This window comes from Lepidochelys kempii, chromosome 5, assembly GCF_965140265.1.
Source record: "Lepidochelys kempii isolate rLepKem1 chromosome 5, rLepKem1.hap2, whole genome shotgun sequence".
In the NCBI taxonomy this organism is placed as follows: domain Eukaryota; kingdom Metazoa; phylum Chordata; order Testudines; family Cheloniidae; genus Lepidochelys; species Lepidochelys kempii.
This window is the reverse complement of record NC_133260.1, coordinates 130,603,366-130,625,533: the sequence shown is the minus strand read 5'-3', so window position 1 is coordinate 130,625,533 and position 22,168 is coordinate 130,603,366. Positions and strand designations below refer to the sequence as shown.

General features: G+C 47.7%; 1 protein-coding gene across 2 annotated transcripts in view; it reads left to right on the top strand.

Moving 5' to 3' along the window:
- The window catches only part of LOC140911863 (neuronal acetylcholine receptor subunit alpha-7-like), a 130,248-nt gene that overhangs the window by 88,035 nt on the left and 20,045 nt on the right, over window positions 1-22,168 (top strand). For both annotated transcript variants that reach the window (XM_073345880.1, XM_073345879.1), the window contains exon 9: window positions 20,458-20,567. In XM_073345880.1, the coding sequence (XP_073201981.1) occupies window positions 20,458-20,567 (110 nt within the window). The remainder of the gene's footprint in view (window positions 1-20,457; window positions 20,568-22,168) is intronic.

Genomic DNA, 22,168 nt, shown 5'->3' with positions numbered 1-22,168 from the left:
GCAGGGATCCCAGGGGGGTGGGCATTCAGGAATGAGAGGAGAAGTTGGATAGGGTGGCAGGGGTTCTGGGGGCAGTCAGGAGATAGGGAGCAGGGGGATGGATGGGGCAAGGGTCCCAGGGGGGCCATCAGGGGGCAAGAAGTGGGGGATAGGGGACGGGGGCCAGACCACGCCTGGCTGTTTGGGGAGGCACAGCCTCCCCTAACCAGCCCTCCATACAATTTCCAAAACCTGATGCAGCCCTCAGGCCAAAAAGTTTGCCCACCCCTGCAATAAGGAGCGGCCGCCTGCTGCTTCCCTTTAACTTTTGCCTTTGTGCCGTCCTGGCCCACTTCCCTTTTTAGCCCCAGTACCTTCCTTGCTCACCTGGCTTCAGTCAGCACTGATCTGTCCAACCCTAAGGCTCCTGCAGCCAGCCAGGAACACCATCCTTGCACCTCTAGCTCCAGCCAGCAAACTGATCTGTTCTCTCTAGCAGCTCCTTATATGAGCCTGCTATGTACTGATTGGCTGCTCCCTGCAGCCTCTCCAGGCAGCCTGGAGGACTCACCTCTTCTGCTCTTTTGCTGGGTGGAATGTGGTCGGACCACAGGGCCTCCAGCAGGGGGCCTCTGGGCCAAAATACACTCTGTCACAGGCCCTCATTAAATGGAATGCCTATATGGAAGCAGAGCTCTTCTGAAAATCTGGGCCCAGGTGTGGCTACTAAACACTTCTGAAAATCTGGCCCAAATTCTTTTGCTTTTAAGAATGCTGGTTCTTACTTTTTAAAAAAAAAAAAAAAAATCTTCAGCCGTGCAGTGACATAATTGGTGTGTAGCATTGTGTTATTGCTCTTGCAGAAATTGGAGGGGGGGAAGACCTTCTGTGCCCCCCTCTCCCCCTATGTGTTGCCTCTGTCACGTACCTTATTTCTCTAATAACTTGAGACTGCCATGGCTACAACTACGCTGCATACAGCAGCCCGACACAACGGACCATGGAAGAGACGAGCTGCAGATTTAGAGGACATCATTACCTGCTTGTCATGGATTATTTTTCCAGGTATATAGAAATAATGTACTTGAAAGATATAATATGTTGCAGTGTTATCAAGAAACTGAAGTGCATTTTTGCTCATTTCGGTATTCCAGAGCAACGAGTGATGGAGAACGGACCAAAATTCACTGCAGCACAACTTAAGTCATTCCAAGTGAAATATGATTTTGAGCATATTACTAGCAGCCCACATTACCCACAAGCAAATGAAGAGGCTGAAAGAGCTGTACAGACAGCCAAGAAAATCCTACAGCAGGAAGATCCATTCTTTGGTCTTCTGACTTACAGATCAACACCAATAGCAGCTATTTTGAAGCTACTACTGGAGGAGAGGAAGGTGATCAGGAACAGTCAATATGGATTCACCAAGGGCAAGTCATGCCTGCCCAACCTGATTGCCTTCTATGATGAGATTACTGGCTCTGTGGATATGGGGAAAGCGGTGGACAAAATATATCTTGACTTTAGCAAAGCTTTTGACGGTCTCCCACAGTATTCTTGCCATCAAGTAAAAAAGTATGGACTGGATGAATGGACTATAAGGTGGATAGAAAGCTGGTTAGATTGTTGGGCTCAAAGGGTAGTGATCAATAGCTCGATATCTAATTGGCAGCCGGTATCAAGCAGAGTGTCCCAGGGGTCTATCCTGGGACCGGTTTTGTTCAACATCTTCATTAATGATCTGGATGATGGGATGGATTGCACCCTCAGCAACTTCACAGATGACACTAAGCTGAGGGGAGAGGTAGATATGCTGGAGGGTAGGGATAGGGTCCAGAGTGACCTAGGCAAATTGGAGGATTGGGCTAAAAGAAATCTGATGAGGTTCAACAAGGATAAGTGCAAAGTTCTGCACTTAGGACAGAAGAATCCCATGCACTGCTACAGGCTGGGGGTTGACTGGCTAAGTGGCAGTTCTGCAGAAAAGGACCTGGGGATAACAGCGGATGAGAAGCTGGATATGAGTCAGCAGTGTGCCCTTGTTGCCTAGAACACTAACGGCATATTGGGCTGCATTAGTAGGAGCATTGACAGCAGATCAAGGGAAGTGATTATTCCCCTCTATTCAGCACTGGTGAGGCCACATCTGGAGTACTGTGTCCAGTTTTGGGCCCCCCACTACAGGAAGGATGTGGACAAATTGGAGAGAGTCCAGCGGAGGACAACGAAAATGATTAGGGGGCTGGGGCACATGACTTATGAGGAGAGGCTGAGGGAACTGGGTTTATTTAGTCTGCAGAAGAGGAGAGTGAGGGAGGATTTGATAGCAACCTTCAACTACCTGAAGGGGGGTTTCAAAGAGGATGGAGCTCGGCTGTTCTCAGTGGTGACAGATGACAGAACAAGGAGTAATAGTCTCAAGTTACAGTGGGGGAGGTCTAGGCTGGATATTAGGAAACACTATTTCACTAGGAGGGTGGTGAAGCACTGGAATGCGTTACCAAGGGAGGTGGTGGAATCTCCATCCTTAGAGGTTTTTAAGGTCATGCTTGACAAAGCCCTGGCTGGGATGATTTAGTTGGTGTTGGTCCTGCTTTGAGCTGGGGGTTGGACTAGATGACCTCCTGAGGTCTCTTCCAACCCTAATCTTCTATGATTCCATTGGATTTAGTCCAGCACAACTCAGAACTACTGTTCCAATTTTGGAAAAGAACCTGTTTCCAAGGTGGCCAGAGATGGAGAGAGCGGTGAAATTGGATAAAAAGGTTAAAGGAGCTTATGAACACTTTTGCAACAGACACTCAGAGAACGGCTGGGTCTAGAATCTGGTAACTGTGTTCATGTCAGATTGGATGGAGAAGGATGGACAACTCCAGCTGTCATGAAGAAAAAGTATTCAGTGCCCAAATCATATGTGATTGAGACTGACAGTAGAGAGTTCAACAGAAACCGTCAACAGCTACAGTTTATTCCTCAGAGAGAGTGATCAACAGAGCAAACCCTATAAATGGCAGATGCAGAACAAGATGATAACTCAAGGATTCCAAATCGACCACAGTCAGATGTTGCAACTGGGGACAGCCCAATGAGCAAGTCATTATGCGTTTGGGTCATGTAATTTGAAAACCAGTACAATTTAGAGACAGACTGATTTGTTCAGAGCTTCAAAGATAGTGTGATAATGTAAATACAGTAAATGTCAGGAATGCAGAACATAAAGGGGGAGATGTGATAGAATAATAAACTGTATTATACTTTTCAGCCACTTGCTGGCACTGTGTGTCAAATACCATATTTAAATGAACCTCAGCCATACGTGGCAGAGCATTAAAGGATCTTATGATGAACACAACTGGTGTGTATAAGCAAGCTCTGTAGCCAGACCATGTCTGGTACAGAGAAACATGACACTGCCCCCAATGCACTTCTGGGGTGCTGTATTTCAGTTTTTTCTCCAAGCAGAAGCAATGACCACACCCTCCCTCTGCTGGTGAGTGTACTGCTTGGTACCATAGATGACTGCCCTTGCTTGCACCCCACCAGGGAAAGAGCATACAGGTCAGCATGCTAGCTGTTCGCTGTGTGCCTTGCAGCATGCTATGGAGGAGTCCTGCTCTGCTGTTAGCACAAGAGACCCCCACAGTCCTCAGAGGGTCTGAGTTTCAGGAGTGTGGTATATTCAAAGCCTGCCTTGAAGCTCACTGACAAAAATGAAGGCTGAGTTTCTGAGGACTCACATGGGACACTGAACTAAGGAACAGAGAAGTCAGGAAACCACTGAGATTAATTTCATTGATTTATATTTAAAATCTTAACAGAGCCAACAAACCCAGTGACGTGGATACAAAGCATTTGAACGCTGTGATATATAAAAGACAATGGCTGAGCTAGAACCAAACTCAGTCAACTATAACAGCAAGGCTTTATTGCTGAGCCCTGGGGAGTCCCTGCAAGCCCTGAAAGCTGTGGAGTGCAACCTTTGTTAAGACCTTTGGAGCATGATTATACAGCAATCACTGAGGCCTGAACTTATCCATCCCTAGAACAGCTGATTCCTCCCTAGGGCAACCTTCCTGGCTGCACTTGTGACTTGGCCTATTTTTAATTTTTTTTTTATGATGACATCTATACAAATGGATAGAACAGTGCATGGGAGTAGGGGGCATGTATAAAGCCAGGAAACTCCAAACTCACTACATAAATCGTTGGGCTTGATGGATAATCATTGGGTGACATCCTGCGGCCCATGCTCTGCAAGAGACCAGGCTAGATGGATATGAATTTTTGCACACATTAACTCTTCCTCACTAGAGAATGCAAAAACGTAATGGTGATGTCACACTTCCCCCCACACACACATCATGTATGGTACACCTAACCTGTGCACAGAGATCAGTCCTGAATATTTGCTGAGGCTGTAACTGAGGTTTTGCATTGTACTAGGAAGGCAATTAATGTGTTATGCAACCGATCTTTCAGAAGAAGTAAGGCTTTTTAGTGACAATGTGGAATCTACCACCATCAGTCAAACAGTGCTACGTTAGCATTAAACAGTTCAGAGGTGTTCTCTGACTTACTATTTCCTTGTTTGTAAGAGTTTGCACTGGGGGCAGGGGTATGTCAGACTTAACCTCAGTCTCTTTTAAACAAAGATTTTGCTTATGGAATACGACCACACACACACAATGCATAAAGAAAAAACAAATAACTTTAAATCAAGAGGTTGTACTTCCATCCAAACTCTTGTGTCATCATACAGCTAATCAAAGAACAAGGTACATTATTCCTTTAAAAACAGGTTCAGAACTGAAAATGTTCCTATATTGTGTGTATAGTGAAGCACAAAGGATTTAAATGAATAACTACTGCCTGATTAAAACATGGTAAGCAAATAAAGCCCTACATAATTATACACATTGCTTATCATTTGGCTTACAGTAGTATCTAGAGGCACAACTGATGTCAGTGGGCTTTTCTTCATAGGTTTCAGCCTCCCAAATGGACACAGAATAACAATTATAACAGAATACAAACTGCAATTTCATAAACATTGCAATGATATCTAGACACAACTACATACAGATTTAAAAAAGTGAATGCCTTAAAAGTCAGGCTCCTAAATCTGTATTTGGGCAATTAATACATGGCTTTATTTTCAGAACTGTGACTCTCCCAGCAACTCCTGTTGAAGTCATGAATGCCAGCACTTTTGAAAATCAGGGAAGTAATTTAGTTCCCTAAATATGAACATGACACAGGCTAACTTTAGGCCCTTAGTTGTTAAACTATTGGTCACAGACTGGACTGCATGTACTATTCTGCACTGTAGGGTAATGCAGACCCTGGTTTTGATCTTCCACCCCGCTGAACCAGTTTTATGCTGCTCAGTGGTGGAGCTACGCCAGGAAGGGTGATGGATCATTGATGGTAGGCTGGAGAACGAGCCTACCCTGCACTCACCTGGCAGTGGCAGCTCCTGTCCCATAGGGCTGGACCTGGCTACCCACTCCAAGCATTGGGGTCACAGTGCCTTTCAGGCTTGGCCCGGCCACCCCTCCATCATGAGGGGGGGACAGCCAGGCCAAATTTGTGTGAGTAGCATAGCACATGAGGTCGCAGCACCACACAACCATGCATGCCATGGTACAATGCCTGGAATGACAGGAGCTGCTGCTGCCCATCCCACACTGATGTGGCTTGATCTCCAGCACCATGACTTGATCATGGCTTGATCTCCAGCATACACATAAAAACCCCCAGGAGGGGTGATCACCACCCCGCCCCCCATTAGCTCCACTACTGATGCTGCTGTGACTCCATCCACTTCATTGCATGCACACTGCTGTAAAACTGGATAGATCAGGCCCTCTGTGTCTCAGCCTGATCATCTCCTTCACTCTGGCTCTGATCCGATGCCCACTGCAGTCAGTCAGTGGGAGTCTCTCCATTGACAGCAGGGGGCCTTGGATCAGTCCCCTATGGGTATTAAGATAGAGGAGAAAGTGTAGTGACACAACAGAACACTTACCTTAAGAGCACCATTAAACAAGATTTCAGCTTAGGGACACTGCTAAATGAAGCTTTCAGCTGACTGCTTCCTCTCACCTCCAGCCAGCGTTCTGAGACACTTTGCTTTCAGAGCACTTCAGCAAACTGGATATAGGAATCCGTCTGCTCATGAACCAAATTGAAATGATCAGAACTTTGATATTGCTGGACTGATTCTCCTCTTCCCCACAAGCATGCTTTGAACCTTACATCTCCATGAGTTCTACTATAAACAAAGTCTTCAATCATTTTTGGAGTTCTCCTCCTGCAGTAATCCAACTCACAATGAGTACAGGCAAACCAAGGGGTTTTTAATGTTCAAATAACTCCAAAAGAGCTTAACTATTTCCCCCTCAAACTTTCTCCAAAATCAGAGTGTCGCTTTTGGGTTGGGAGTCAACATCTCACTCTGAAAAGGCATTTTATTACAGTTACAAGCATCTAAAACAGCGTGTGTGTGTGGGGGAATGTTTCATCTGGAAGTTGGAACCCACTCATCAGGATATAATAAATTGCTGTCTGTTCACTATATGGTATGTGAGTAACTCTAGTTATAACCATGCCAGCTAGAGTTACTTGCAAAGTAAAGCTTGTCAGACACGATGTCGAATGTTGCACTAAAATCAAGAGCTATTATCGCAGCCAGATGTTATAGCCACAGCATTCCCCTCTTCCACTCATGACAGAGTTAATCTGGCACCACTTGCTTTTTCTAATCTGTGATGTGTGCTTAGTGCTCACAGCTCTGTTATCATTAGTCGCTTGTTCTCTCCCCCACCGCTCCCTGAACATTTGGTCCATTATTTTACCAGGCATTGAAGTTAAAACCTGTGGATAAACATGACCTCAGTGGACACTTTGGGTGATTTCTACAATTCAACCATTTGGAACACAATGCTATAAATTATTGGGGGGAAACAGAGCTGTGTCTTGCTGACTACTAGAATTATAGATTTTAAGAGATAAGAACATAAGGCACCAGTGGTTCTGGCTAGAGGGAGGAAAATGAGATTAGGATCCTATTACCACTGTGGTCTTCAGCCCATATCCCTTCTGCTGCTGCCATTTTAGCATCTGCCCCTTCATCTTTCTGTCTCTTTTTTGATCAATTTCCTCCTTGGTCAGTGAGGAGGAAGCATCTGTGTAGGGAGGAGTGTCCCCAACATTCCTGTCCCCAGGTCTCTCCTGACTCTCCCTCGATACAACCAAACTTCTCTAGTGTGGCCAGCTGTCACGATTTTATCATGAATCTCACACTATTTTGTGTTGTTCCTAATGCACCAGTTCCTGGAGTCACAGGATTATGTCAGAATCTCAGTGTTCATATAATAAAATACAATAATAAATTAATAACTAATAAGTAAAAAATATCAACTCCTTATGGTTGCAGGAAAAAGCTTGAAAACATGACTTAAGTGCAACCAGCAGGTAAATAAAAAGAAATTTAAATTTAATTATTTTTTAAAAATCACATTATTTTTAAGGCAATCTCATGGTTTGGGAACATTTGGGGTTGGCAACACTGCAAAGTTCTGGTTCTGAAGCCAAATGGAGGCAAAGGACAGTGCAAGAGTTTCTAGCCAGTGCAATGTAGACTGACATTTCTCTCCTACAAGTACCCCCACTCTTGTCTCCTCGCTGTCCCTATCTCACCTTCCCACAATAGATCAGAACAAGCAGGACTGACCCTTTGACTTTCTATTCCCCCTTGGGTCCAATGGCACAGTCCAGCAAAGTGCTGAGTCCCGTACTTGTGTGAGTGGCTCTGCACTCCCAATAAAATCAGCACAAGCTGAGAGCGCACTGGAAACCTAGCAGGATTGGGCCCTTTGAAGGTCCTAGTGACTTCAAGGTGGAACTGGGCGCTCTCTGCATATGCTGCAAGTATTCTGAGTGACTCCAAGATCCTTGGGCCCGTTTTCCCTTTTGCCAGCGAAGAATTTATATTCTAAACCCAGGGTTTACCAGGTAGTGGGATGCCCAGAGACATCCCTAAAGCCTGCTGACTTTTATAGGGGAAAAATGCAGAGGGTGTAATCCTGGCTCCATTGAAGCCAACAGGTGTTTTGTTTGTGACTTTATGGGGGGGGCGGGGTCAGGATTTCATCCAGGGTCTTCAGTGATTGGTTAGCTCAGATACTGCAACTCTGCCTCAGCATCCTGGCCATGTTTGTTGGTCTTGTTGAGAGCCTTAGACCAGACTTCCATGGGGACCTCTTTACTTCCTCCTGCCCCTTGAGCCTTCCTTCCTCCTTGCAGCATGGAGTGAAATTACTCAAGAGCAGTAAGTCCTTGTCAAGGTACCTTCCCCACTCTGAACTCTAGGGGACCTGCATGAAAACCTCCTAAACTTACTTTTACCAGCTTAGGTTAAAACTTCCCCAAGGTACAAACTATTTTACTTTTGCTCTTGGACTTTCGCTGCCACCACCAAACGTCTAACACCAGTTACTGGGAACAAGTCTGTTTGGAAACATCTTTCATCCCAAAATCCTCCCAAATCTTACACCCCCTTTCCTGGGGAAGGTTTGATAAAAATCCTCACCATTTTGCATAGGTGACCACAGACTCAACCCCTTGGATCTTAAGAACAATGAAAAAGCATTCAGTTTCTTAAAAGAAGAATTTTAATAGAAGAAAAAGTAAAAAGAATCATCTCTGTAAAATCAGGATGGTAAATACCTTACAGGGTAATTAGATTCAAAACATAGAGAATCCCTCTAGGCAAAACCTTAAGTTACAAAAACACACAAAAACAGGAATATCCATTCCATTCAGCACAGCTTATTTTCTCAGCCATTTAAAGAAATCAGAATCTAACGCATATCTAGCTAGATTACTTACTAAATTCTAAGACTCTATTCCTGTTCTGTCCCCAGCAAAAGCATCACACAGACAGAGAGAGAGAGGCTTTGTTTCTCTCTCCCCCCAGCTTTTGAAAGTATCTTGTCTCCTCATTGGTCATTGTGGTCAGGTGCCAGCGAGGTTATCCTAGCTTCTTAACCCTTTACAGGTGAAAGGGTTTTTCCTCTGGCCAGGAGGGATTTTAAAGGTGTTTACCCTTCCCTTTATATTTATGACAGTCCTAGAGATGACAGAGAAAGAGTTCTCCAATTCATTTCTGCTCGATTTCCCGCACAGCCAGCCCCCACTCTTGCTCCCTGCGTGGTTTTAGTTTTTCTTACACTGCCCTAAATACACATGATGGGGCAGGTCCTCAGCTGCTGTGCACTGGCAGAGTTGCACGGAAGCTGAGGACATGCCCTGATGTCTCCAAACAAACCTTGATATTTCACTGTAGTCCTGCAACAAACCCATTCAGTGAGGCAGGATGTCATACTATACTACCATACCCACCCCACAGCAGCAATTCTAATTTGCAAACTATTTCCATCTCTTTTATAGAATTTCCCACACCATCTAGGAGGACCATCACCTTACCTTAGAGCTTAGTTTCTCCTGCGCCGCTGACACACCCTCTATTGATTGCGGTCATTCGCTAGTTGTGGGACCTCTTCCCAGGTGATGCCAGTGCATTCAGTCCTCTTTCACTTTCTTCTGCCTCTTCTTCTTTGGCCTTCCACACTTTCTCTTTCCTCCCTGGAGTACGCCATTCACTGCTTGCTTAGCGTGTTGCCCATCTTCCAAACAGGGCATATGTACAACCACCTGAGCCTTCTCTCTGTGATGACCTTTTCTAAACTCCTGCTCTGTCGGCTCTCTGACTCTCCCTTTAGTTACTTTGTCTTCCTATGAAATGTGTAATATCTTCTTCAGCCATCTGCGATGGGCAGCCTCCAATCTCTTTTGGTTAGCCACTGTCATTGGCCAAGTCTCTGCTCGGTACAGTAGAGTGCTCTGTACAATCGCATGGTATACCCTGACCTGTAGTTTGGTGTGGTGACCTCTGTTTGACCACGGGTTGTTCATCCTTCCAAAAGCAGTGTTTCTTTTCCTAATCTCATATGAATCTCTCTCTCACAGCAACCTTCCAATGTCATCACACTCCCCAAGTGGCAGAACTCTACCTATTTGATTTCTTTTCCATACACGTGCACCTTTGTATCTGTTGTCCAGTTTCCTCCCTTCGTAATCTTGGTCTTCTCTGCATTTGCTTTCAATCCAATTTTTGTTGCTTTCTGTTCTCTCTCTGATGTAAGGGCAATCATTCCATTCCACATCGTCCTTGGGAAAGCAATGTCATCAGCAAAGTTAAGCACCACTGCAAGAATGAATAGCTGTTATTACTGATTATTTACAGCCCCCCCATTGGATAGCATCAGCCACTATATTTGCTAGGTGTCTGCTGGTAATTCAGTCTGTGATGCATTTCTAAAGGCCCAGGGACTCATGCCTACAACCCCCAGGTGCTGAAGCAGCTGCCTAGGTACTACACTACACATTATGCCTCTTCTAGCAATAAAAAGACAAAAAAATAAATCAGCCCTAGGAAAGCTAGTACCTCACTCTGGAAAGAGATTGCCTGCGCTTCTGTGCCTTGGAAGCAGCTATTCAAGTGTTACAAAGATGCTAAGGAAACAGCATGTGTTTTGAGACTATAAGAAGACTGGTTAATAGTCACCACTATCCCATTGATTTCTTCATGTTTTATAGAGATTTCAAAGCATTTCCCACATCCATACTTAGGTGGAGAATGAGTCACAGGGAAGTCAAAAGACCACAGAGCAAGTCAGCAATAGAAGTGGGGGTTGAAGCAAGGTCTCCTGGCTCCTCTGACATACTTCCCATTCCTGTCCCATGGCAGCCACCCAGGGGAGGGCAATGAAAAGAATGTAATTTCTTTCACAAATCAAGCTCACTTTATATTTCATTAAGCACTTGTGCCACTGAGGCTGCCTGAAGGGGGCTCCATCTGCTGCTGGTCAGTGCAGAGCTCAGCCCCATGGCCTGGAGACTTTAGCACCACCCCAGCTTGCTGGGCCCTGGGGACAGCTCAGCACACACGTGACATGTCTATTATGTTTCTAATTCACCACCGCAAACAGCATTGCTTTTGACATCACTCGTGCCCTGAGAGTCTCCAAGCCAATGAGAATGCAGGCTGCACAAGGAGTTACAAAGGCAAATCCGTGTGTCTCTTGCTAACACAGGCCACCCCATTACCCATGCCTGGTCATGCAAGCTTTGTTTAGTGACACAGATTCTTAGCCTGAGCCTACTACCAATGGTTTCCATGGGCACAAGACTGGACCCCAGGAAAGGTCAAAGGAGCAGATCCTAGAAGTCAGATGCAAAGGGTATGTCATTCCATTCAACTCCATTTGCCAGTGGGATGTGCCATGTTGAGGAGGGGGCTTAGTAGCCAAGTCATGTGGTGCTGGGGGTCTCCATTTGCAGTAAATGGAAGAGGGAGTGGCTTTAATTCCTGTACAGGTATCCGTTGTTGGCATGTTCTTGTTTTCTTTCAGTGAGCTTAACTGTCCTAGGCCTGTCTGCCCTGCCACCAAAGGTGGGACTGCAGCACACACAGAGCAAGCTTTGATCGCACTTTGCTCTAATAGCAAGGGCAGCGAAGCTGTGGCAGCTAGACCGCGGATGGGGCTGTACAGCCAGCTAGACTGGGTATGCCTACAAGTGTGGCAGTCACACCCTGGATTGCCGTGGAGTGCTGGTGTTATGCAGGAGGTCAGACAGCTGATCACAGGGGTCCCTGCTGGCCTATGCATCCCAATGACTTCTTCCCCTCACGTCATGTCAGCCCAAACCAGAACCTAACCCTGAACATTCAGATTGTTAGGTCCCCAAAATCCCACTGAAATTTGATGGGTACCTAATTCCTTAGGGTTCCTTTGCATCCCAGTCTAAAACCATTTTAAAGTCATTTCCTGTGAGGCTTAGTAACCTTACAGTGCCCCTTTAAATGTGCAATATTCCCCAATGTGCATAGTATTTCAGGGCAGTGACGGTTCTTGTGACATGTCTATTATGTTTCTAATTCACTGGGCATGTTGGGGCCTGTTCTGCCTACAGGGTACAGAGGGTTGGTACCCAGGGTACTGCAGCCAGGCCTGTCCGGAGAGTGGGGAAGTGGTAGCATTCTATCCTGAGAGCAGTGAAGAGACAAGGCCTGCGATCAGAGAGGTGCATTGCAGCTAATCCTGTCCTCCCAGCAACCAGTCTTCATGTGAACACACGGAAAGCTGGAAAATCCACTACTTCGCTGGGTAGTTCCTTTCAGTGGTTAATCCTGTCTGTTCCCCTCACAATGAGTAAAATCTCCCTTAGTTCTTTGCTCTGTAATAGAGAGGGTTTTCTATTCCCCTAGCTGTCAAGATTATTCTATTAGCCTATCTGCATAATTCATTTTGTCCTGGGATGCTGGGACTGCCTCACAGAACTATACCGTAGTTTTAACGGAGACCTTGGAGGCTCCTTATCAGCGCTGTGCTCTTCTCTGAGGCTATGGGAAGTTGCGTTAGGAGAGTATGAGACATAACGCCTCCGAGACATTATTAAAATCTTGACTATTGCTCCAAGCTCCTGCTCGGGAGAGGGGCTGTGTGTGTGTGCGGTGGGGGAAAACAGGATTTCTGATTTCAGCACATGCTTTCGCATCCCTCTTTGGGACCTTTAGCTATAATGCTCCGTGGCTTTTTGGCACCACTGGACACAGACCTAGACTCCCACATTCCTTGTCTTTTTTACACTGCTAGGCCTGCTTTATCTGTCCCTTAGCAAGGATTTAAGTACCAGATATTGCTGGTGTGGAGACTAGTCTTTGTTACAGTTAACGGTCCATGGCATGATCCTGTTGTGCCTTCTACCCCCTCAGCTCAGCCCATATATGGAAGCACACAGGGGCAGAACTGACTCAAGAGCTTACACTCGACAGACAGGATGTGGTTTGATCCCTGTTTTACACATGAGGGACTGAGGCCCAAAGAGATGAAGGCTGGTGTTTGAGGGAGTTGGGCATCTTCCTTGCCTTAAACTTCATGGAAGTTGAATGCTTCTCTTCTTTAGGTACCTTGTCCAGGGTCCCGTAGCTGGCCTGTGGCAAATCAAGAACTGAATCAGGTGCTCATGAATCCCTGCCCAGTTCTTTGTCCCAAAGACATCCTGTAGTTGTAGAGCCTAGCTGCCCCTTTCCATTGAAGGTGTTCCCACCACTGAGAAATGTCAGTCTCTTCATTCTGTTTCACCTTTCCAGCCAGATAGACACGGTCACAGCACTTAGTTAATCCCTGATGTCCTCCAAGGAAGAGGTTTAGATATCGCCACTCATTTCATTTGGAATTATGATGCAACTGCCTTTAACCATGAGTCTATTAGACTTGCTTAATTGCACCCACAAAGTTGTCTCTTGTCACTTCTTTAGTGTCCTTAGATACATGGGCCATCCACCCCTAATATCACTTGGAACTTCAGGAAGTTCGGTATCTGTCAAGGTTGCTTGCTGTAGCTTTTCTGACACTTGTCTGCATGTGTCCATAGCATCTGCATGCCCTTTTACATCATTTTCAAGCTCATGGGTACGTGAGTGCAATGCTGCCACCGGGGCCGGCTCCAGGCACCAGCGTTCCAAGCATGTGCCTGGGGTGGCAGGTAGAAAGGGGCAGCAGTTCCTCCGGCCACAGCAGCAATTTGGCGGCAGCCTCTCTGTTCTGCCTGCCGCAGCGGCAAATCGGCAGCAACTTCTCCCCTTTGCCGGCCATGGTGGCAGTTTTTTTCACTGCTTGGGATGGCAAAAACTGTAGAGCCGGCCCTGGCTGCCACAATGACAGAGTGTTTGCTACTACCAGATTTTTCTCAGGAATGTATTTAGTAATTGGGTTAAATCACATTAACCTTAGCAATAGATATTGGCATCTTAGGGTACTTCTACAGTACAAAATTCTTTCAAAATTATTCTATTTGAATTTTCGGAAGCTATTTTATACATTTGGTCTTCTGTGTCCCCACTAAAGTGTGTGAATTCGGAGGATTGCATCCACAGTACGAAGGCTAGCATCGAATGTTGGAGCGGTGCACTGTGGGTAGCTATCCCACAGTTCCCGCAGTCTCCGCCGCCCATTGGAATTTTGGGTTAAGCTCCGAGTACATGATGGGGAAAAAACATTCTCGCGGGTGTTTCTGGGTGTGTGTCGTCAGAAAGCTACGGCAGACAATCGTTTCACACCTTTTTGGCGTGCAGACGCCATACTGCTTTCAGCAGACGGTGCACCGCTGCTCTCCTGCTACTACGAATCCACCTCTCCAACTCAGCTGTGCTCGGCCATCGTGAGCCGAGCAGCACAGCTTCTGTCACCAGCTCTGCTCTCCCACTATTGCCACGCTTCCGAGCTTCTCCAGGTTGTTTGTCCTGGGCTCCCACCTCCATGAAAGCTACAGAAGACAACCCTTTTCAGCCTTTGTTCGGCTACCATGAACCGAACAGCACCTCTTCCACTGCCACTCTGCTCTCCTACATTTCGCGCCCTTTTTCCAGGATTACCCATGCAGACGCCATAGCCATGGAGCCCGATCAGATCTCCGCTGCGTTGTAAATACCTCGTGCATTATCCAGCAGTATGTGCAGTACCTGCAAACCCGGGCGAGGAATCGACGACAGTGCCATTACTATACTGATGATGACATGGACACAAACAGCATGGCATGTGGCGATTGGGAGATCATGGTGCTGTTGGGCCAGGTTCATGCCGTGGAAAGCCGATTCTGGGCCCGGGAAACAAGCACAGACTGGTGGGACTGCATAGTGTTGCAGGTATGGGATGATTCCCAGTGGCTGAGAAACTTTCGTATGCGTAGGGCCACTTTCATGGAACTTTTTGACTTGCTATCCCCTGTCCTGAAGTGCAAAGACACCAAAATGAGAGCAGCCCTCACAGTTGAGAAGTGATTGGCCATAGCCCTGTGGAAGCTTGCAATGCCCGACAGCTACCGGTCAGTTGGGAATCAGTTTGGAGTGGGGAAATCTACTGTGGGGGCTGCTGTGCTGCAAGTAGCCAATGTAATCATTGACCAGCTGCTATCAAGAGTAGTGACTTTGGGAAATGTGCAGACCATTGTGGATGGCTTTAATGTGCTGGGGTTCCCTAACTGCCGCAGGGCGATAGATGGAACGTATATCCCTATCTGGGCCCCGGAACACCAGGGCAGCCAGTGCATAAACCGCAAGGGGTACTTTTCCATGGTGCTGCAAGCACTGGTGGATCACAAGGGATGTTTCACCGACATCAACGTGGGATGGCCAGGAAAGGTGCATGACACTCATCTTCAGGAACTCTGGTCTGTTTGAACAGCTGCAGGAAGGAACTTACTTCCCAGACCAGAAAATTACTGTTGGGGATGTTGAAATGCCTATAGTTATCCTTGGGAACCCAGCCTACCCCTTAATGCCCTGGCTCATGAAGCCGTACACAGGCACCCTGGACAGTAGTAAGGAGCAGTTCAACTATAGGCTGAGCAAGTGCAGAATGGTGGTAGAATGTGCGTTTGGAGATTTGAAAGCACGCTGGCGCAGTTTACTGACTCGGTTAGATCTCAGCACAAGCAATATTCCAATTGTAATCGCTGCTTGTTGCGTGCTCCACAATATCTGTGAGAGTAATATCTGTGAGGTTTATGGCAGGATGGGAGGTTGAGGCAACTTGCCTGGCAGCCAGTTTCACACAGCCAGACAACAGGGTGATTAGAAGAGTGCAGCAGGGTGCACTGCACATCAGAGAAGCTTTGAAAGCCAGGTTCATGACTGGCCGGGGTATGGTATGAGAGTTGTGTTTGTTTCTCTTAAAGTTACCCACACCCTATATATATATATATATGAAAGGAAATAAAGTCACAATTGTTTAAAAACTGTTCTTTATTATTTGTTGCACAAAACATTGAGAGAAATCAGAACCTAGATGGAGGGGGGGGTATTGGGTTGGGGCGTGGAGGAGGAGGGAAGGACAAATCCAGAAACCAAATCAAAATTTAGGATATGCCAGCTTTCTGCTGCTTGTGCAATCCTCTGGGGTTGACTGTGTAGGTCCCCATAGCCTTCCCCCTCCCCGTGTTCTTGGGCATCTGGATGAGGACGATATGGAACTTGGGGAGGAGGGAGGGCGGTTATACAGGGGCTGCAGCGGCAGTCTGTGGTCTTGCTGTCTTTTCCGCATTAGATCCACCATACAGTGGAGCATGTCAGTTTGCTCCCCCATGAGCTTGACCATAGCATCCTGCCTGCTCTCATTGTGCGCGTCCCTCCTCTCTTTGTGTTCATTTAACGCTTTACGGGACTCCAAAATGGTTTGCCTCGACACATTCAGCTGGGACCTATCAGTGCAGGAGGACTGTATGAGCTCAGCGAACATGTCATCCCGAGTTCGTTTTTTCCGCCTTCTAATCTGGACCGGCCTCTGGGACAGAGTAGATAGGGCCCGTGTTGAAACATTTGCACCTGCTTCAGAAAGAGAAAAAGGGAGGGTAGTATTTTAAAAGATACATTTTAGAGAACAAAGGAGGCACTGTTTCTCAGTGAAACAGGCAATTCATAGTACTCAGCACATGTTGTTTCTGTACAAGGTCTCATTTTGCCTCTTATACTGAAGTGCCTGCCACTTTGGTGTGAGTAAGCCACCACACGTGGCCGGGCAACAGAATTCAGCTTGCAGGCAGCCTGTGGGCTCTCTGGGATGATCGCTTCACACAACACCCTCCCCCGCCCCCCTACACACACACTGCAGGGCTCCGATGAGGCTCGGAGCAGTGATGAGGCCTTTAAACTAAACGTGAACCACCCAGCGCGGCTGGGTTTCCCCCCAACCCCCACCGTGTGGCTCCGATCAAGCTCTCACTCACCAGAAGTGCCTTCTCCAGGGTCATGGTCCGGCAGCATGCTTTGAGAGAAGGGGGAGACTATTGGCTCCACCATTAAGAATAGTTCTTGGCTGGGGGAAAAAACAGATTCCGCACTTGCTGCCTGTGCACTGTCCTCCTCCTCCTCTTTGTCCTCCAAAAACTCATCATCCTCACTCCATGCTACTCCCCCCTTGCAGGTGTCCATGGACAGTGGTGGGGTAGTGGTGTCATCGCCCCCCATAATTGCATGCAGCTCATGATAGAAACGGCATGATGGGGCTGTGACCCAGAGCACCTGTTCACCTCCCTTGCTTTTTGGTATGCTTGCCTGAGCTCCTTGATTTTTGTACAACACTGTTCTGTGTCCTTAGAGTAGCCTCCTTCCGTCATGGCCCTGGAGACTTCAGCGTACGTATTTGCATTCTCTTTTTTGGAACGTAGTTCTGCCATAACAGATTTGTCTTCCCAACATGCAATGAGATCCAGTACCTCCCGTTTGGACCATGCTGGAACTTTCTGTGAATCCGAGACTGCGTGGTCGCCTGTGATGATGGACTGTGCTGATGGTCACCTGTGCTGATGGTGACCAAACAGGAAATTCAAAAGTTCCCAGGGCTTTTACTGCCTACCTGGCTAGTGCATTGGAGTTCAAAGTGTTGTCCAGAGCGGTCACAAGGGAGCATTCTGAGATAGCTCCCAGAAGTCAATATCGTCGAATTGTGTCCACAGTACCTGTAACCCGGAACTGCGATCTCAATTTTAGAGCTACTCCATTTGCCGAGGTGGAGTACAGAAATCGGAATAAGGAGCCCTTTAAATTGAAAAAACTGGTTTGGTCGTGTGGATGGAACCAGTTTTATTTCGAGATAACTCAGCTAATTCCGAAATAACCGCGTACTGTAGACCAGGCCTTAGTGGTACTTGATCCAGGTCTTCTCAAATTGCTTTGGGTTTCTCAGGGCTAGGACGGATTCCATCTCTGTTTATTGTCTGCCCTAAAACTTGATTTGGGATAGGCAGAAAATGCATTTTCCCTTGGCTAGCTGCAGCGTTGTCTCTTAAGGTTAGTTGTACTGGATCTCCTTTCAAAAGTCCAATATCACAAAATATTCCATCGAGTTTTTCCACCTTTAATAAGGCCTCCATTACTGTTGTATCTGAATGCCATACAATCTTTAATATATTTATCCTAACAACATACCTTTCAGGTGGGACCAGGGCTCAATTTCCCACAGGGGTCTATGGTGGAGCAAAGAATTGAACCAGAGTCTCTAGTCCTACTCTGATGCCCTAACTACTGCATCATCCTTCCTCTCTTGTCACCTTGCTTCTTTGTTATAGGTTTCCTATCTGGCTAGTGTGTTGGTTACGGAGAGACACCAGAGACCTCCTTTAATCAGTGGGCACGGGGGCTTGATTTTGAGGTGAAAGCTGCACAGAAATGATCATGGTGTGCTGCAGGGTTGGCCTGCAGTTTCTGCTTTCAGCACTATGCTCGACATGACAGAATGAGTCATACTTCCTCCACTACTAAAGGCTGTCAAATCAGGCATCCCTATTGGCAGTTATCTTGCATTGGCAATGACTACACTGCTGAGAATAGGGTTACCATATTTGAACACTCAAAAAAGAGGACAATCCATAGGGCAGGGGGAATTTGCTCACACCCCCTGGGCCCACCCCAATTCCACCTCTTCCCCACCCCCATTCCAACCCCTTTCCCAAAGTTCCCGCCCCAACTCCGCCCCCTCCCTGCCCCATTGGACCCCTTCCCCAAATCCCCGCCCCGGCTCCGCCTCCTCTCCTTAGCGCACTGCGTTCCCCCTCTTCCCCACTTCCTCCCAGCCGTGCAAAACAGCTGTTTCATGGCGCAAGCACTGAGAGCTAGGGGGGAAAAGCGGACACTCTCTAGAGTAATCAACATTCACTTTCTTTCTTGAATGATTAATTCTTCTTTGGGGAAAAATAATAATGACAAAATCCCGGACGTTTTTAGATATTTAAAAATTCCTCGCGGACGGTGATTTAAGAACCAAAAAGCCAGACATGTCCAGGAAAATACGGACGTACGGTAACCCTACTGAGAAGGCTGTTGGTCTGTGTCCCTTTGATCATATACAAAAAGACAAAAGCTATGCATTCAGAGTGCAGCATGAGTAGGCTGCGCACATCTCCTTTTATCAGTCAACTAATCTGCTATATGCACAATCATATTGCTCACTTTCCAGCCCAGTGTATGAAACAACATTAACTCTCCGAAGTCCTGACTGGCACAAGTTTCACCCATCCATAAACTCCCCAGCTCCCGACTATCATGGGATAGTGCATAGGATATCAAAGCATTCATACATTGCTGAGCTGGTTTGCAATACCCTGACACAGACAGCAGTGGACAGAGAGCCTCAAAGCTGAAGTTCCTCCAGGTACTTTGCTGGAGTCAGGTACTTCGCTTATTTTAGGGCTTGACTGTGACCTGCTTAATGACCAGTGTAGAGGAATGAGTGGGCATAAGGTGCCTCATTATTATTCCCCTGCATAGACTTCCTGTACCTCGGGGCTGCCACCCCCCCTCCTGCACAGCTGGGCAGAACCTTGGCTCCTCCCCCAAAGCATTGGGCAATGCTGCTGTGGGGGAAAGGGAGCTCGCTGTTGCCAGTGGGGAGAGGGCTGGGGACAGTGCTCCTCTCTGGCCCCAGCCCTGGAGCAGCCTGCCTGCACCCCAAACTTCTCATCCCCTGCCCTGCCCCACCCTAGAGCCCGCACCCCCAGCCAGATCCCTCACCTCTCCCCCAAACCCCAACCCTCTGCCCCAGCCCTGAGTCCTCTCCTGCACTCTGAATCCTTCATCCCTGGCTGCACCCCACCCCACATCCCTCACCCCCGCACCTCAACCCTCTACCCTAGCCCTGAGCCCCTCCCACACCCCTCAGCTAGAGCCCTCACCCTCCCGCACCCCAACACTCTGCCCTAGCCCAGAGCCCCTCCCACACCCCAAACCCCTCAACCCCAGCCCCAGCCCAGAGCCCTCACATTTTTACATTATTTTTAAAAATATATATCGGCTTACAAGGCGGGACCCATTCTGGGCACCACCAAAAATTATACAAACATGCCGCCCCTGTGCACATGTGGTGGCATAGCAGGGACAGGGAGATGGAGAGCTGGCACAGATTAGCTCCTCCACGGACCAAGATGGGGACCTAAGGACCAGACGACATCTCAGTCACAACCTGGCCCCTGCTCCTGGAGCAGTGCAACTACATGCTGCCTCGTTTCAGGGCTTGTTGCAAATCTAGCCCTTGATATAGTTTTCTTATGCAAAGACATACTGTATTTGATAGAATTCTAGAAATGTATAGCCCTTGTCCTTTGCGTAAGTGCCATTACAATTTAATTAGTCAGGGGCTGCAGGAACGCCTGCATTCACAGGGCCCCTTTTTCTGATGATGAGTCGCTTACAGGGCCCATGCCTGGCATTTCTTTGCAGGGGCTCAACAGTGTTTTTCAGCCTGGAGGGGAAGCTCACTCTCTCACATGGGGGCGGCACAGGACCACAATCAGGACTGCAGATTTCACCCTGTCATTTCTAATCAAACCCACCTCTCCTTTGTTATTTTTTAATTGCAGCTCAATATTTCGCTAGCATCATGGTCATTGTTGGTCTCTCGGTGGTGGTAACGGTCCTGGTTCTTCAGTTTCATCATCACGATCCACAAGCGGGAAAAATGCCCCACTGGGTAAGTGGCTTCAACGTGGACATATGCAGTAACAGGAAATAAATGATTCTTCTTGATATTGAACTGATGGGACCACAACTTGTTGTAATCAGCTAAATAACTGTGATTGAACAAAACAGGTGTGATATCACCATGCTGGCCGCGTCACGTAGAAAAAACCCCCACACACCCAGAATCTGGGTGACCATTCAAAAGGCACCCTGGTTATTAGGCTTCCCACTGGAGTTTGTGCCATTTACTGTTCCGATAACATGGGAAAGTCAAACAGCCTGGCAAACCAAAGCTGCTCTTCTTAATGGTGCCCACTTTGCTATTGCCAGCCCCAAGGACCCCTACTGCTCTCTGACCCACTGGCACAGAAAAGCTTTACGGTTTTCAAAGCACAAAACACAAACACGTCTCAGCCACCACGGAAACTTTTGTTGTTGTGTTTACGCTCCAGGAGCCCCATTTCAGTCAGCACAGAGCAAGTGGCAGCACAGAGGTTCCGAATCTGAACCTGGATCTGCCTCCCGAATTTTCCCGTTGGTTCCTGGCACTGTATGAACTGGGCCAGCTTACCAACTGGAACCCCCATTGCTCTCTTATTCGGACATGGCAGTTGGGGTAAGCCCAGCTAGACCATGATCACATCTCTCTCAGCCCACCCCCACTCACTCAATAGGGTGAGTGAGCAGAGGAGACCAGAACCAGAACAGCTGTTACAACCAGAACAGCCACTTCCATTGACACCATCTAAGTACATTCAGGACACTTCTAGACTCACCTGCTGGGAGATCTGTCCTGGGCCAACCCAATGCCTCAGGTTCAACTCAGCCAGTCTTCATCGGGAGAGCTTCTTTTGTAGCTGGGAGGCTAAATCCCAGTCTGAGCTGCGGAGGCAGGCCCCATGTTGTGCGGAACATGAGAGCTGCCCTGGCACAGCTGAGGAACGCTCTCCCTGCCCCAGTTTGGGATTGAGGGTAGTCCTGACACAACACGCTGGAGAGATGAGCTCATCAGCACTGTGACATCTCTGGTGATGCCTCTCTGCACTGAATGGATGCGGAAGCCTGAGCTACCTCTTCCCCACCCCCACTGCTAGAGCAGGTCAGGGCTGGTGATTGTATGGCTGGTGCCCTGGGCTTGTTCTGTGGCTATATGAAGGATTTCAGCCTGCAGGCATGTCACAGTCTTAAGACCAGACCCTTGCAACCTCCTCCTAGCATTGGCCAAGATGGCCATCCATCAGTCTAGGAGGGGGAGCTTGACGGGTCGGGGGAAGTCTGTGACTGCAGGTGGTCGTTTCCTTTTACTGCTACACTCATGCATATGGGCAGAGTTCCTCTGGGCGGTGGCCACTGACTTCTCTGCAGAGCAGGGGGCGTTGTCCTCGGTTCTGTGTTCAGTGGTCCCCTCTAGATCTCTCATTTTGGTCCTGTGACCTGCACCCCAATTCCTGTTTGTACCTCCCTGGTAGTAGATTAAGTCCTGGTGCTGTGGCCCTCCCTCTTCTGAGGGGGCCGTGTTCCCTCACTTTGCTGGGCTCTGCCCACCAGTTCCAGCTCATCAGACAGGCTGGGGCCTTTCAGGAGCAATATACGCTCTTCAGATGTTCAAGT